General features: G+C 35.9%; 1 protein-coding gene across 7 annotated transcripts; it reads right to left on the bottom strand.

Annotated features, from left to right (window-relative positions):
- Positions 1-3,538: 3,538 nt before the first annotated feature.
- LOC149564007 (xyloglucan endotransglucosylase protein 1-like) lies at positions 3,539-6,275 on the bottom strand. 7 transcript variants are annotated; one of them, XR_016364146.1, is made up of 6 exons: positions 5,908-6,269; positions 5,679-5,779; positions 5,380-5,573; positions 4,853-5,286; positions 3,921-3,999; positions 3,539-3,781 (listed from the first exon to the last, which is right to left on the bottom strand). XR_016364146.1 is itself a non-coding variant. In XM_089827100.1 (6 exons), the coding sequence occupies exons 1-5, from the start codon at positions 6,077-6,079 to the stop codon at positions 3,946-3,948; spliced, it is 888 nt and encodes a 295-aa protein (XP_089683226.1). In that variant the 5' UTR covers positions 6,080-6,271; the 3' UTR covers positions 3,539-3,781; positions 3,898-3,945. The 7 variants fall into 7 exon arrangements, 5 of the variants coding, with proteins under 5 accessions (XP_089683226.1, XP_089683224.1, XP_089683227.1 ...); XM_089827100.1 differs by having other exon boundaries at positions 3,898-3,999; positions 4,920-5,286; positions 5,908-6,271; XM_089827098.1 differs by having other exon boundaries at positions 4,920-5,286; positions 5,908-6,271.
- Between the last annotated feature and the right edge of the window lie 6,590 nt (positions 6,276-12,865).

Here is a 12,865-nt window from a genome sequence, read left to right as displayed (position 1 = left end):
GCCAAGACCCATGATGGTTCTGAAGACAACTTGATCAAAAAGCTAGGGTTGATGTTAACATAAATTAAATGTATGAAATATTCTTTTTTTCCTTCTTATAACTCCATGCTTTTGTAGCCACATGTTATACAACTTTCTCTCTAAATGATTAATGCATGTGATTATTTGTTATGGAATATGTTTATTGCAAGTAATAATCTCAAGATTTTGTTCTAGAAAATTATAGAATCTTTCTTGTAGTATCACAAGAGATTGATGCAATGCATACATTTTTTTAAAAAGAATTTACAATAGAACATAGTGTGCATAAGCTTCATTAAATAAGATCCTCCATTTTTACTCAAAATTTTTGGCTTTGAATGTTCTTTAACAATAAAAGGGGCATTCATCAAAAGAAACATCTAGAATTTACAAAACATTTGTAGGTATCCAATTATATCAAAAAAATAAAGAAAATTACACTTTTTAATATTAAACATTAGATAATATTAATATTATTAAATCTTTAATTAAAGAGTTGAATTGTTGTCATCAAATTACACTTCTAATGTTTTCTTCATTTCGTACGTAGTTCAAGAAATGGGCATGTGGGAAATGTTTATTCTCTTCATGAAGAAAACTAAGCATAGTAAATTCCCCTTGGTAAGTTGTTATAGCCACTGTCTTTATCAATACACCCACCTAAAGAGATTTATACACCCATCTAAAGAGATCTATAATATAATATTGAACTGACTAGACTACTTAAGGATTAGATTCATACCTAATAGTCTTTATCTTCTAAACATGAGACATTAGTTTCCATGTTTTTTAATTATTCAATTTGCAAAATTTATTCAATTTCCAAATACACATCCATAAAAGTGCATAAAAATAACATTCTAACATTAAAGGATCACCAGAGTGTAACTTTGAAACCACTAATCTTGGCATTGAATTGTCAACGCCATTAGCTCTGGGTGGGCGGGTGAACCCTAGTGACACCCTTGTTCTGGCCACAGAGATCATCCATCATCTGCGGGCACCTGGTACTGAGGAGTCTCCAAGGTGCTCTAAGTGCATTTGGAGGTCGATCTTTTGAGGGTCATAACTTGAAGCTCATGAGGGCTATCGATGAACTATCAAATGCTACAGGATGGTAATGCTAAGACCTAAAATAAACTATCTCATTTTTGAGAGATCACATTCCATTTGGATTTGGTACAACAATCTCGCTTGATGCCAAAACTCACAGTGTGCCTCAGTTCATAGGTGCACTAGAGCGTAAGTTTGAAATTGCTGACCTTGGCATCGAATTGTTAGTGCCATTGGCTCTGGGTGGGCAGGTGAACCCTAGTGACACCCTTTTTCTAGCCACAAAGACCATCCATCACCCACGACCATCCCGTACCAAGGAGTTTCCAAGGTTCTCTAAGTGCATTTCGAGGTCAATCTTTCGAGGGTCATAACTTGGAGCTTGTGAGGGCTATCAATGAAATGTAAAATTCTACATGATGGCGATGCCAAGGTCTAAAATAACCTATCTCATTTTCAAGAGATCACCTTTTGTTTGGATTCGGTATAGTGATCTCGCTCGATGCCAAAACTTGCAGTGTACCTCAGTTCATAGGTGCACCATAGCGTAACTTTGTAACCACTGATCTTGTCATTGAATTGTCAATGCCATTAGCTCTGGGTGGGCAGGTGAAACCTAGTGACACCCTTGTTCTGGCCATGGAGATCATCCATCATCTGCGACCACCCCGTACTGAGGAGTCTCCAAGGTGCTCTAAGTGCATTTCGAGGTCGATCTTCTGAGGGTCATAACTTAGAGCTCATGAGGGCTATCAATGAACCATTGAACGCTATAGGACAGTGATGCTGAGGCCTAAAATAACCAATCTTATTTTTGAGAGATCATATTCGATTTGGATTCGGCATAGAGATCTTGCTTGATGCCAAAACTCGTAGTGTGCCTTAGTTCATAGGTGCACCAAAGTGTAACTTTGAAACTGTTGATCTTGGCATCGAATTATTAGTGCCATTAGCTCTGGGTGGGTGGGTGAACCCTATTGACACCCTTGTTTTGGCCATGAAGACCGTCCATCATTTGTAGCCACCTCATACTGAGGAGTCTCCAAGGTGCTCTAAGTGCATTTCGAGGTTGATCTTCCGAGGGTCATAACTTGGAGCTTGTGAGGGCTATCGATGAACCGTTGAATGCTATAGGATGGTGATGCTGAGGCCTAAAATAATTTGTCTCATTTTTTAGAGATCACATTTCATTTGGATTTGGCACAACAATCTTGCTTGATGCCAAAACTTGTAGTGTCCCTCAGTTCATAGGTGCACCACAACGTAACTTTGAAATTACTGATCTTGGCATCAAATCATTAGCACCACTAGCTTCGAGTGGGATGGTGAACCCTAGTGACACTCTTTTTTGGCCATAGAGAGCATCCATCCTCCGCAGCCACCCTGTATCGAGGAGCCTCTAAGGTGCTCTAAGTGTGTTTCGAGGTCTATCTTCCGAGGGTCATAACTCAAAGCTCGTGAGGGCTATCGATGAATTTTTAAATGCTATAGGAAGGTGATGTTGAGACCTAAAATGACCTATCTCATTTTTGAGATATCAAATTCTATTTGGATTCGGCACAATGATCTCGCTTGATGCCAAAACTCGTAGTGTGCCTCAGTTCAGAGGTGCACCACAATGTAACTTTGAAACCGCTGATCTTGGCATCGAATTGTCAACGCCATTAGCTCTGAGTGGGCGGGTGAACCCTAGTGACACCATTGTTCCAGCCACAAAGACCATCCATCGTCTACAACCACCCCATACTAAGGAGTCTCCAAGGTGCTCTAAGTGCATTTCGAGGTCGATCTTTCGAGGGTCATAACTCAGAGCTCGTGAGGGCTATCGATGAACCGTCAAATGCAACAGGACGGTGATGCTGAGGCCTAAAATAACCTATCTCATTTTTGAGAGATAGTAACAAAGTGAAAAAGGTTTGATCCAATAAAGTCTCTTAAGTTGGGATATTTTGAGGCTATGTTGAAATTGAAAAGTTGTAGTATGAGGATAGTAACAAAGTGAAGTGCTAGTTATCAAAGATTATGAGTCTAGGAATGAGTTCATGGTTGGGAATAGAATCCATGGTTGAGGAGTGGAGTCCTTAACTCTGTTGAGATTAGATTTGAAGCCAAGAGTTAGTTTCAAGGTTGAAGGTGGAGTTTAAAATCAGATTTGGGGTTATTTGAACCTTGTGTAGGAGGTTAAAAAGTGTGTTTATGTCATGATAGCACTTCAGATTAAACATTGCATCCAAATTTGATAATAAAGGTTGTTAAATTGTTATTAAAAAATTATTGCATTTGAATTGAATATAACAAACATAATCAAAATTAATGATATTCCATAAACATGACCAATACACATGATCCACAATAAATTGAACAATACTAGATACTAAATTAATATGTATATCATTGTGCACATAAATGACAAAAATATATATCAAAATACATGTATCCATAGACAAAATTTTACACAAATATATATCAAAGATCATGTATCCATAGACAAAGTACTCAAATATATATCAAAATACATAGATCCATATACAAAATGTGGCTGATCATGCCATCAGAATGTGTATAATATCAATATTTATGTAAACAATGTGGCATATGCCATCTCAAAATGTCTCATGATGCATCCTACGCCAACTATACTATCCTAGGGTGCTGGTGGATGATCAAAATGTAGCCTCTTTGCTGCACTAGGTGGATCAAATGCCTCCTACATAAACAAAAAAGGAAAACCCAAAGTTAGACTACTAAATTTATATGATTCTTTGTATCTAACATTGAATTACTCAAATGCATAATGATATTTTTTGTAATGAAAATTTATACTATCAAAATTTCATAATAAATGCCTCTCTCGTTGATCTCCTGCGCCGGTCAGGAGTCCTCTCGTATGCCCTTCGGCAATGCTTCTACCTCTCTGATTGTGGGCTGTGTATGTTCAAATATGTTTGTCAGATGAATCTACAACTTAAACTATAACATTATAATTAAATCCACATCACAATTAAAAGTTACATCCACATCACAATTAAATCATGGAAATATATAGAAATAAAATCTAAAAATAATAAAAAATGGATGTCCATGGAGAATAAATTGAATGGGGTATATTTCCAGCAAAGATATTAAAAATTAAATTTAAAAATAGTTACAATGTATGCCCATGGAGAACAAAATGAATTGGATGTTTTTTCATTATTCTTTTTTGTATCATTCATACCCAAGATGCTTGAAAATAAAGCCATGCCAAATCTATGGAACTTGGATCATAAAATTGTAGAAAAGAAATCGAACTCTTAGAATGGCCACAAAGTGATCAAGTTGGTGTGAAGTTGAGCACATAATGAATTGATGCATTCAAAATAGGTCCCCTCATTCTTAGTAAGGAATCAATCAAATTAGTAATATGGCTATGAGATAAAGAGGAATTTCCTAAGAAGGTGGAAGATACATCTATCACTACAATCATAATAAGAGGAGTATGAACTCAATGATTCCTCACCATCAAGTAAATTAGAGATCTCTACACTCACATCTAATGTTTAGAGGTAGTTATAGATATGTTCTAAGACTTGATTAATTTGCTAAACTATTAAATAGTCAAAATTGATTTATTTATTTTAAACTTAATTTTTTCCTATGCATAATAATTGCATAATTAATTATAAGAGTGGTTAACTAATAATATGAACAATAGCTAATCTTAACTTCACTCAGTTTGTAGCTCAGTTCGATGCTAACAAATGAATAAGAGGCGTATATTTATCTGTGCGGGGATTACAAGCATAATCTCTTTGGGAGAAAACAAAGAATGAGAGAGCGTGATGAGTCGAGTTGGATGGCTATGCCTGTCGGGCGCGCTCGGCGGGGAAGCCCTGCGGGAACCTCTTACTGTCTGTACAGTAATCGTAGATCATGTACTCCTTCCTCACCCATTCCAGTTTCTGCTGCTCGCTCGACTCCAACGCCTCTGCAGCGTACCATGAATTCACATGAGAGCAATCACTTGCAGAGCACGTCTCCGCTTTGAAGTTTCCGTAAGACGCCACAAACGGTGCTCTGCTCCAATCGATCTTCACCGCGCCGCCTCTGGTCGCCCACTCATCGGCGTTCCAGAGGCTCGAATATATTCTCATCGCCTGATTCTTCGGATATGCCACTCCCAAATCCTCGCTGTTCTCGAACACTCTCACCGGTGTTCTGTCAACAGAAAACCTGCACATGAATACCATGAGATATACAACTATAATATTAAGGATGTTAAAAGTGGGAGGGCCAGGCCAAAGAGGACATCTTATATTAACTCACATGATCTGCTTGGGATTCCAGAGGAGGGAGTAGGTGTGGAAGTCTGCGGTGGGGTCGAACCAGAGGGAGAATTGCTGCTCGCGGTTGCCTTTGCCCTGAGAGAACACATTGGTGTGCATTATGTACGGATCCCCCGACAGATTCCCCAGGAATTCGAAGTCTATCTCGTCGTGTGTGGTCCCTTGCGATGACAGCTGCAACAGTTATACAAACCCATATTAGTTACTAAATATTCAACTCTCTGCTACTGCCCACTACTGATATGGGGAGTGTATTGGAATAGAGAAAGAGAGACTTACATAGTAAGCAGTGACTGTTCCGGCCGAGTTACCAGCCACCAACTTGATTTGCATATCGATTTTGCCGAATAGATATTCATTCTTTGATTGAAAGCCTGAATCTGTTTCAGTGCAAATTAATATACCAGAGGAGATAAGCATAACGCGGTTAAGGCCAGATATATGTTATACGTTGCACTGCATAGTGTTAAAACCATATGTAAGGAGTAATTAAGTGTGATAAAAGTACCAGAGGAGTGATCGAGAGTGAGCTGCAAGCGTTGGCCATTGTCGAGTATCTTAGCACGCTCCTGTCCCCATGTGACGTCGAAGTCATTGTAAAAATCAGCAGAGACAAGGTGTCGAGAGGACGAGAGTAAAAGGCTTAGAAGCATGAGGAGGAAACATGGAAAGAGATCCATCGGAAACTTGGGGAAAGAGTAGGAAATGTACCGATGGCTGAGAAAAATCAGTTATGGGAGTATGGAAATGGTGAATGGTGATGATGGCAGCTGAAGGATAGCAATGGGGATTTTATAGAGGCAAGGATTGGAATTATAGAAGGTAGCAAAGCAATTTGCCGCAGAGTTGTTGAGTGTATGTGTTGGAGCGCGCTTTGTATTTAGATATTATATAGTGGGTGGGTTTAATTGCACGCAGGATTCCAGCAAGAAGAAGAAGAGTGTGTGCTGGCTTGTGATAGCTGCATTTCATAATTTGGAAGGCTGTTCAAAATGATTGTCTCAGATGTTGACCTCCTTTCTAATCAGATGAGCTGTGTTTCAGCAGGTAAACCAAACGCTTTGGAGCATCGTTTCATTGTAAGCGGGCCCGCGCGTAGAATTCCAAAGCACCCGCGCACAATGCGATTTATTTATGTAGCAGAAACACAGGTCAAGCACCGTCAACGAACAGGTCTAAATATTGGATATGTTTGCACAGATATCAATATATCTTATGATCTAGGCTCTAAGTTCAATCCTTTGGATCTTAATGAGTTTTTAAAGAGAGTGCGAAGTTCACGTTGCTTAAAATGATCAAACAATACTTATGCATTCCTTGGATGCAAATAAATAGACGAAAGATTTTTTTTCAAAAAATATATTTCTTGGTCTATACATTTATAGATATTTTACAAATATTAATTATCTTAATGCGTATTAGTTGAAACTTAAAAAGCAAGGAGAAAATTAATTTTTATTACAGACAAATATATGAAAATTTAATATAGCTCTTTTGCAAAGTAATTAAATCTTATACTAAAATCATCTAGAAGTTTCTCCGACGAGTTCAAAACAAAAACTATTAGCTTTTACAACCTTGGAATCCGTGGTCAAGGCCCATTTCTATGAAGCTAGAAAGGAGGATGCCACAAGGAAATAATGTCAACTAATTCAAACACTTTCGTAATAATTCAAAATCATCTAGAAGTTTCTCCGACGAGTTCAAAACAAAAACTTTTAGGTTTTACAAACTTGGAATCTATGGTCAAGACCTAGTTCTATGAAGTCGGTAAACATCTCCCAATTCTATGAAGCTAGAAAGGTGGATGCCACAAGGAAATAATGCCAACTAATTTAGACACTTTCGTAATAATTCATGGAAGATGTTTAACTACCTTCACAGTAGTTGCAACTCTTCGCCTTCTACAAACTCATTGTAGCTCTCCAAGATGATTCAAGTATACAATCATCCAAATTTTATAATCTTCATCCTGAAATTTTGCAGACTTTAGATACAACAAAAGGGTTGTGAAATGTAGGGCTATGCAAAAAGTATTTGAGCTTCTTAAATCTTTGTCAACAAAGTAAATGTTAGAGTTTGATTAGGGCAAAATTGAAAGGATGGATGCAATCTGTAGCAAAGCAGCACCGACAATAGAACTGACTCCTTAGAACAACAATTGATCCAGCCTTATGCAATGTAAGCCCCTTTTTTTATACCCTAGTTGCTTCATTTTTTTAGGGATTTGTTAATTTTAAAAAGTTTTGTAGCCTATAGATTTCTAGTTTGTGCAAAGGGTTATTATCGAAATACCTAAGAGTATGGCTATGTGTGTGATTGCAAGCAGGGATGATTTTTTTTATTGAATATGACTGTAGACTCGTGTATCAAAGCATGTAAGGCCTTTTGCATCTTTTTGAGTTGAGAATTAGGTGGGATGCAGTGAAATTCATGAAAATTAAGATTTGCAAGTTCTATAGGAACTGACTGTTCGTGCTTCGACATAAGCGCAACTCAGACTCAAACCCCAAACCTGACCCTCATAGAAATGGGTGCCATTATCAATACCCATAGTTCAATCTTTGTCATATTCTTTCTAGGAGAAGATGATTTATTGATTTAAATCTTTGTCGCAACAACAAAGGAGACAATTTTTTACTAGATTGCACCACCAATTTGAGGTCTTTCCTTCCTATTTCTCTTCAAATGCATAATTAGGTGGGCATTCAGTGCCAACAAAATACTTTAGATGATTAGAGAAAATAAATTTTTGTGATTAGGTAAGCGATTTTAGTGCCTAGGTTTTAAGAACCCAGGTGTACATTTTAGGAATAACACCAAAATAAAGCAATGCATGAAATAAATTGTCACAATCAATCATGGTAAGCATTTCTATAGCTCAGTTGGTTTGAGCACATTCTTCGACTATGTCCCCTGCCTCTCATGCAATGTCATGAACTCTCTTGTCTATTGCTTCCTTAATCAGCTTCATTCATGACACAATTGATTTCCATACATTTGTTCAGAAACCATACAAAGTCTTTTGTGAGTTTGCATAAAATGTTAAGTTGTTTTAGCTTTTATGAAATAGAATGACTAATCTCAACCTCCCATGAAAAAATGAGAGTTCAAATAGAATAGAACAGTAAAAGGGAAAAAATGAGAGAAAATAGAATAGAATAGTAAAAGGGAAAAAAATAGGCAATGATACTCAAAACTTGAGTAGAGTCTACAGAAAGTTTCCATTATGGCATACTTTATCTTTGGGTCAAGAATTTGAGAAAATAGAATAGAACAATAAAAGGAAAAAAATACGCTAATAATACTCAAAACTTGAGTAGAGTCTATAGAAGGTTTCCATTGTGGCATACTTTATCTTTGGGTCAAAATTTTCCTCACCTTCTAGGGCTCGTTCTACCTTCTTTTCTCCAGTCAGCCTCGTCACTTCATCAAGTGTGATGCTGCTTGTGTTTAGTCATGTCCCTGTATTGTTCAATCCTATTACCCTTAGGATGACCTATTCGGTAATTTCATAGGGTTTTTCAACTCAAATGTGCCTTTTGTATACTCTACTTTGTACCAGTCTCGTCCAATCCTCATGGATGAAATTAGGGATGTATGTTATGCCATGGAGTGTAATGTTCATTAGATGTTGCCATTATCTGTTTAGTATAGTGTCTTCTAAAAATGTAGAGAATGTCTCCTATGCTTTTTCTACTCCCAACTCCACAATGTTTTCTTTTAGGTATGCACCCACATATTCAACTAGTAAAACAGCTATAGGTAGTGAGGATAGTGTAGCTACTTGGTTCCATGCATCATCATTCATCGAGGTGACCACACATTTTGGTTTTGAAAGTTCTTCGTTGTTGACAAGATTGATCTTATAATGATATCTTTTGTGATACCCTTTTGTCCTTCTAAGATCGTTAGCTCCTCTCAATATGGTTTTGCGCACTCACAGGTTTGGATATTTTGTTATCAGTGGAAATGGCACTCAACTTCTCAACTAGATTTTTCCCAAAATCGTGCTTTGCTCAAGACATCGATTTTTCAGCTTTTTCCAATGCTAGAGTAGCATCTCTTTTCTCTTTTTGTGCTTGATTCAATCTATCTTATGCTTATTCTAGTTATTTCTTCAGTTTTGCAACCTTTTTTGTCAACTTCTTATTGTTAGATGTGAGGTCAGAGATGGTTTCTTCAAATCCATCTGAGCCACTTTATTCTTCCATCTACTCAATAATCTCATTGATCTCACTAATTTTCTTTACAAGCTTCTTTTTTAGCTAAGGACTCTTTCATTGTATCCTTTAGGTCTTCTATGGTGTCAAGTACTTTTTCATATAACAATTTATACTTAATGGTTATTATTTTATCTTCCCTGAAGCTTGAAACTATTAGTGCCTAAGCTCTGATACAAATTGTTGGTCCCAGCTGGTACTAAGACGGGAGTGGGGGAATGTAGTAAGATAAAAGAAAATGACCTCACACACAAGAGCATTCATCAATGGACATATATATTTTTGTACGTGGAAACCCTTGATACGAGGATGAAAACTATAGTGGGGATAATATAGCCACTAGCCTTTTACTATAGATAAAAGGTTTCCTTGTTAAAGATACCACCTATTCCTTTTGAGAACACATTTTTTGAAGAATGTTATTAACCTATTAGGATTACAAATTGCCTATTAAGGTTACTTGGTTACATAATTTAGTACTCCTTTTGAGAAGCACCTAGTAAGAGGATTTAACATGTACTTAATACTAAAGAATGCTTGGTCAAGAACTTACAAAATGATTACAGTTGTTAGAAAGCAATAAAAAATATGATCTAAGATCTACATAGTACTCATTTTCTTGAAATATATTGTGTCTACCTTGTGAGATGTCATGATCTCTTTCTGCCCCTTGGGCGCACTTGGTGATACCCTTTTGTATCACTTTCATTCTCTTCTCACCATATCTATAGTGTACACTACTGTGTCTAGTTAGATCTATCTCTTTGTCTTAATCTTTTCCTTAACAACTTTCGTCTGTCATTCTATTCTTCTTCCTCGATTATCAGTTTGTGTGGCATTTTCCCTCTGTTCTTCTTCTATTCATCTCTACTTAATAGACAATTCCCTTTTTTTGGCATTCCTCCTTTTTGTTTTTGCAAGCCACACACTAAATGTGTGAAGTTTCTCCTTATCTACAAGTGTCAAAAATTTAGAAGAGTATCCCTCTCTTACTAGTGAATTCAAAATTTGAATTCACAGTACTGAGTGATTCAAAAGAAACCCGTGACACCTATGTCATAGGGTGTAGACTAGTGGTGCATTCCACCTAGTTTGGATCTTGTCTAAATTCAATTGTCATTTCTATGTTTTGCCATTCTTGTCAGAATACCAACCAATTTGAATTCTTGACATACATATATGGCCATGTCATAATGATGACTCCTTATGCTAATAGTGATATCTTATGCCTTGCCTTATTCTCTTGTGTGGGCCAATGAATATTTCTATTAGTACACATGAGATGACATGTTATCTTCAACTTGTTTCCAATCAATGACACCATACATACTAACTCTATTGCATTATGCCAATGTGACTAGTTAGGTCAACAATTTAGGCCTTCATCATTGGACCTAAAGTTTGGATAGCCAAAATTCATACTGAAAATATGCAATAACTGTGCTAGTATATATGATATGATAATGAAACTCATTTGGTAGGATGACATGTCTAAATTGAACCTCCACATATGAGATTGGAACGATCTAAGCACATAAGACCAACTTACTTAAATTAGCAAGTTTCCACAAATAGAAACATTGCATACAAATAACCCTTATTGAAAATAGAAAACTATAAATAGAAATATTTTTGAGTTATGCAAAAATACCCTTACACCCAGGATGCTCCTACATCAGCTTATCTTTGCAATTAAATCATATTTATTCCTAGATCAGAATTTATTTATTTTCCAATAATTACAATGTGTTCTATAAGATTTTATATAATTGGTTGCATTTGGTTCCTATTTTTGAATTAAGATGACCTCTCAATAGAGTATCATAATAGGCTTACTACTATTTTTGTGCTGGTTGTAAACACCTATATTATTTTCATGGATTGGCCAACATCAAGGGTTGATGCTCAACCTACTACTATTGTCATGAGGACTATTTGCAAAATTGTTGATGCATGGTGTACTATTGTCTTTATAATTCACGAACCTAGAATTGACATTTTTGAAGCATTTGATGAAGAACATATGGATATAAAAAACATATTTTATGTATGAACAAAAAAGAGTCTATGGTCTTGTCTTTTCTACATTAATAAACTTAAAAACATTGTGTTTTATGTACACAAAAAAAGATGCTATGGTCTTTTATTTTCTAGAATAATAAACTTAAATTGATTGTGTTGCAAGTTGTGTTGATGAAAAGGGGAGCATGGATCATATATTCAGGGTCACTTGAGAATCACTCTTACAAGTTGGCTGAATACTTTCAAGTGAGGAAATATATAGCATGGTCAATGTTTCTTTGTTTATATATGCTCGTTTCTTTGACCACCTCTTTCATGACACTAATCATATTGCCAACATCTTATTTTCTAGTTTTTTTGTTTTATTTCTTTATGTTATTGTCATCATGACTTGTGCAAGTATTTTTTTACTTCCACATAATCCTCCCAAATAGTTGTAAACAATTTTATGTGCTATTAAAAGGAATTAGGATTTTTTGAATAATTATTTGTAGGTTGTCCATAAACTAATAAAATTATTTATCTTTTTAGTTTTATTTTAATTATCGCAATAATGCAATTGAATTTGTAACCACATTTTATGCCTTTCCTCCATTGCCTAGAAAGTCAATACTTAAATAACATGACTAGTATAGTGCATTCAAATTTTTTAGGAGAGTCATGAACATTATATGAATTATTTCAAGAACAAATGTTAATCAACTTTAAATTATGTCAAAAGTTGGACAGGCTGAAAAATAGAAATAACAAGAGCTACTTGTGTGTGTGTGTGTGTGTGTGTGTGTGTGTGTGTGTGTGTGTGTGTGTGTTTGTTTGTGTGTATCAAGGCTACATACAAAAGTATTAATTAGGTTGCTCTTATTTTAATTGTTGATCATAAACTAGAAAACCATTGACAATATAATAGATGAAGAATGATTAGGACAAACCTTGGGAATTGTCTAGGGTATTAGAATAACACAACCATTTGTGAGCAAGATTTAGTCTTAAAGAAGAAGAGTGGTCATTTTTCCCTTTGTACCATCTACTCCATCCTCTTTTCTAATCATTTACATTAGGAATAAATAGTCCATTGGAATGATATCAAAAGTTTCTAGGAAAATTGTACAAGTTTTATTAACATCAATGCATATGTCTAGAAAATGACTTATGAAGTGTAAATGCAATCTATAGTCACTTCAAATCATTAAAATAATATATGAAATAAATTCAATGGCTGGA

The sequence above is a fragment of the Cupressus sempervirens genome, chromosome 4 (assembly GCF_028749045.1).
Source record: "Cupressus sempervirens isolate cs-2001-9-10 chromosome 4, ASM2874904v1, whole genome shotgun sequence".
NCBI lineage: Eukaryota > Viridiplantae > Streptophyta > Pinopsida > Cupressales > Cupressaceae > Cupressus > Cupressus sempervirens.
Note: the sequence above shows the minus strand (reverse complement) of the source record. Positions and strands in the feature narration are given on the sequence as shown.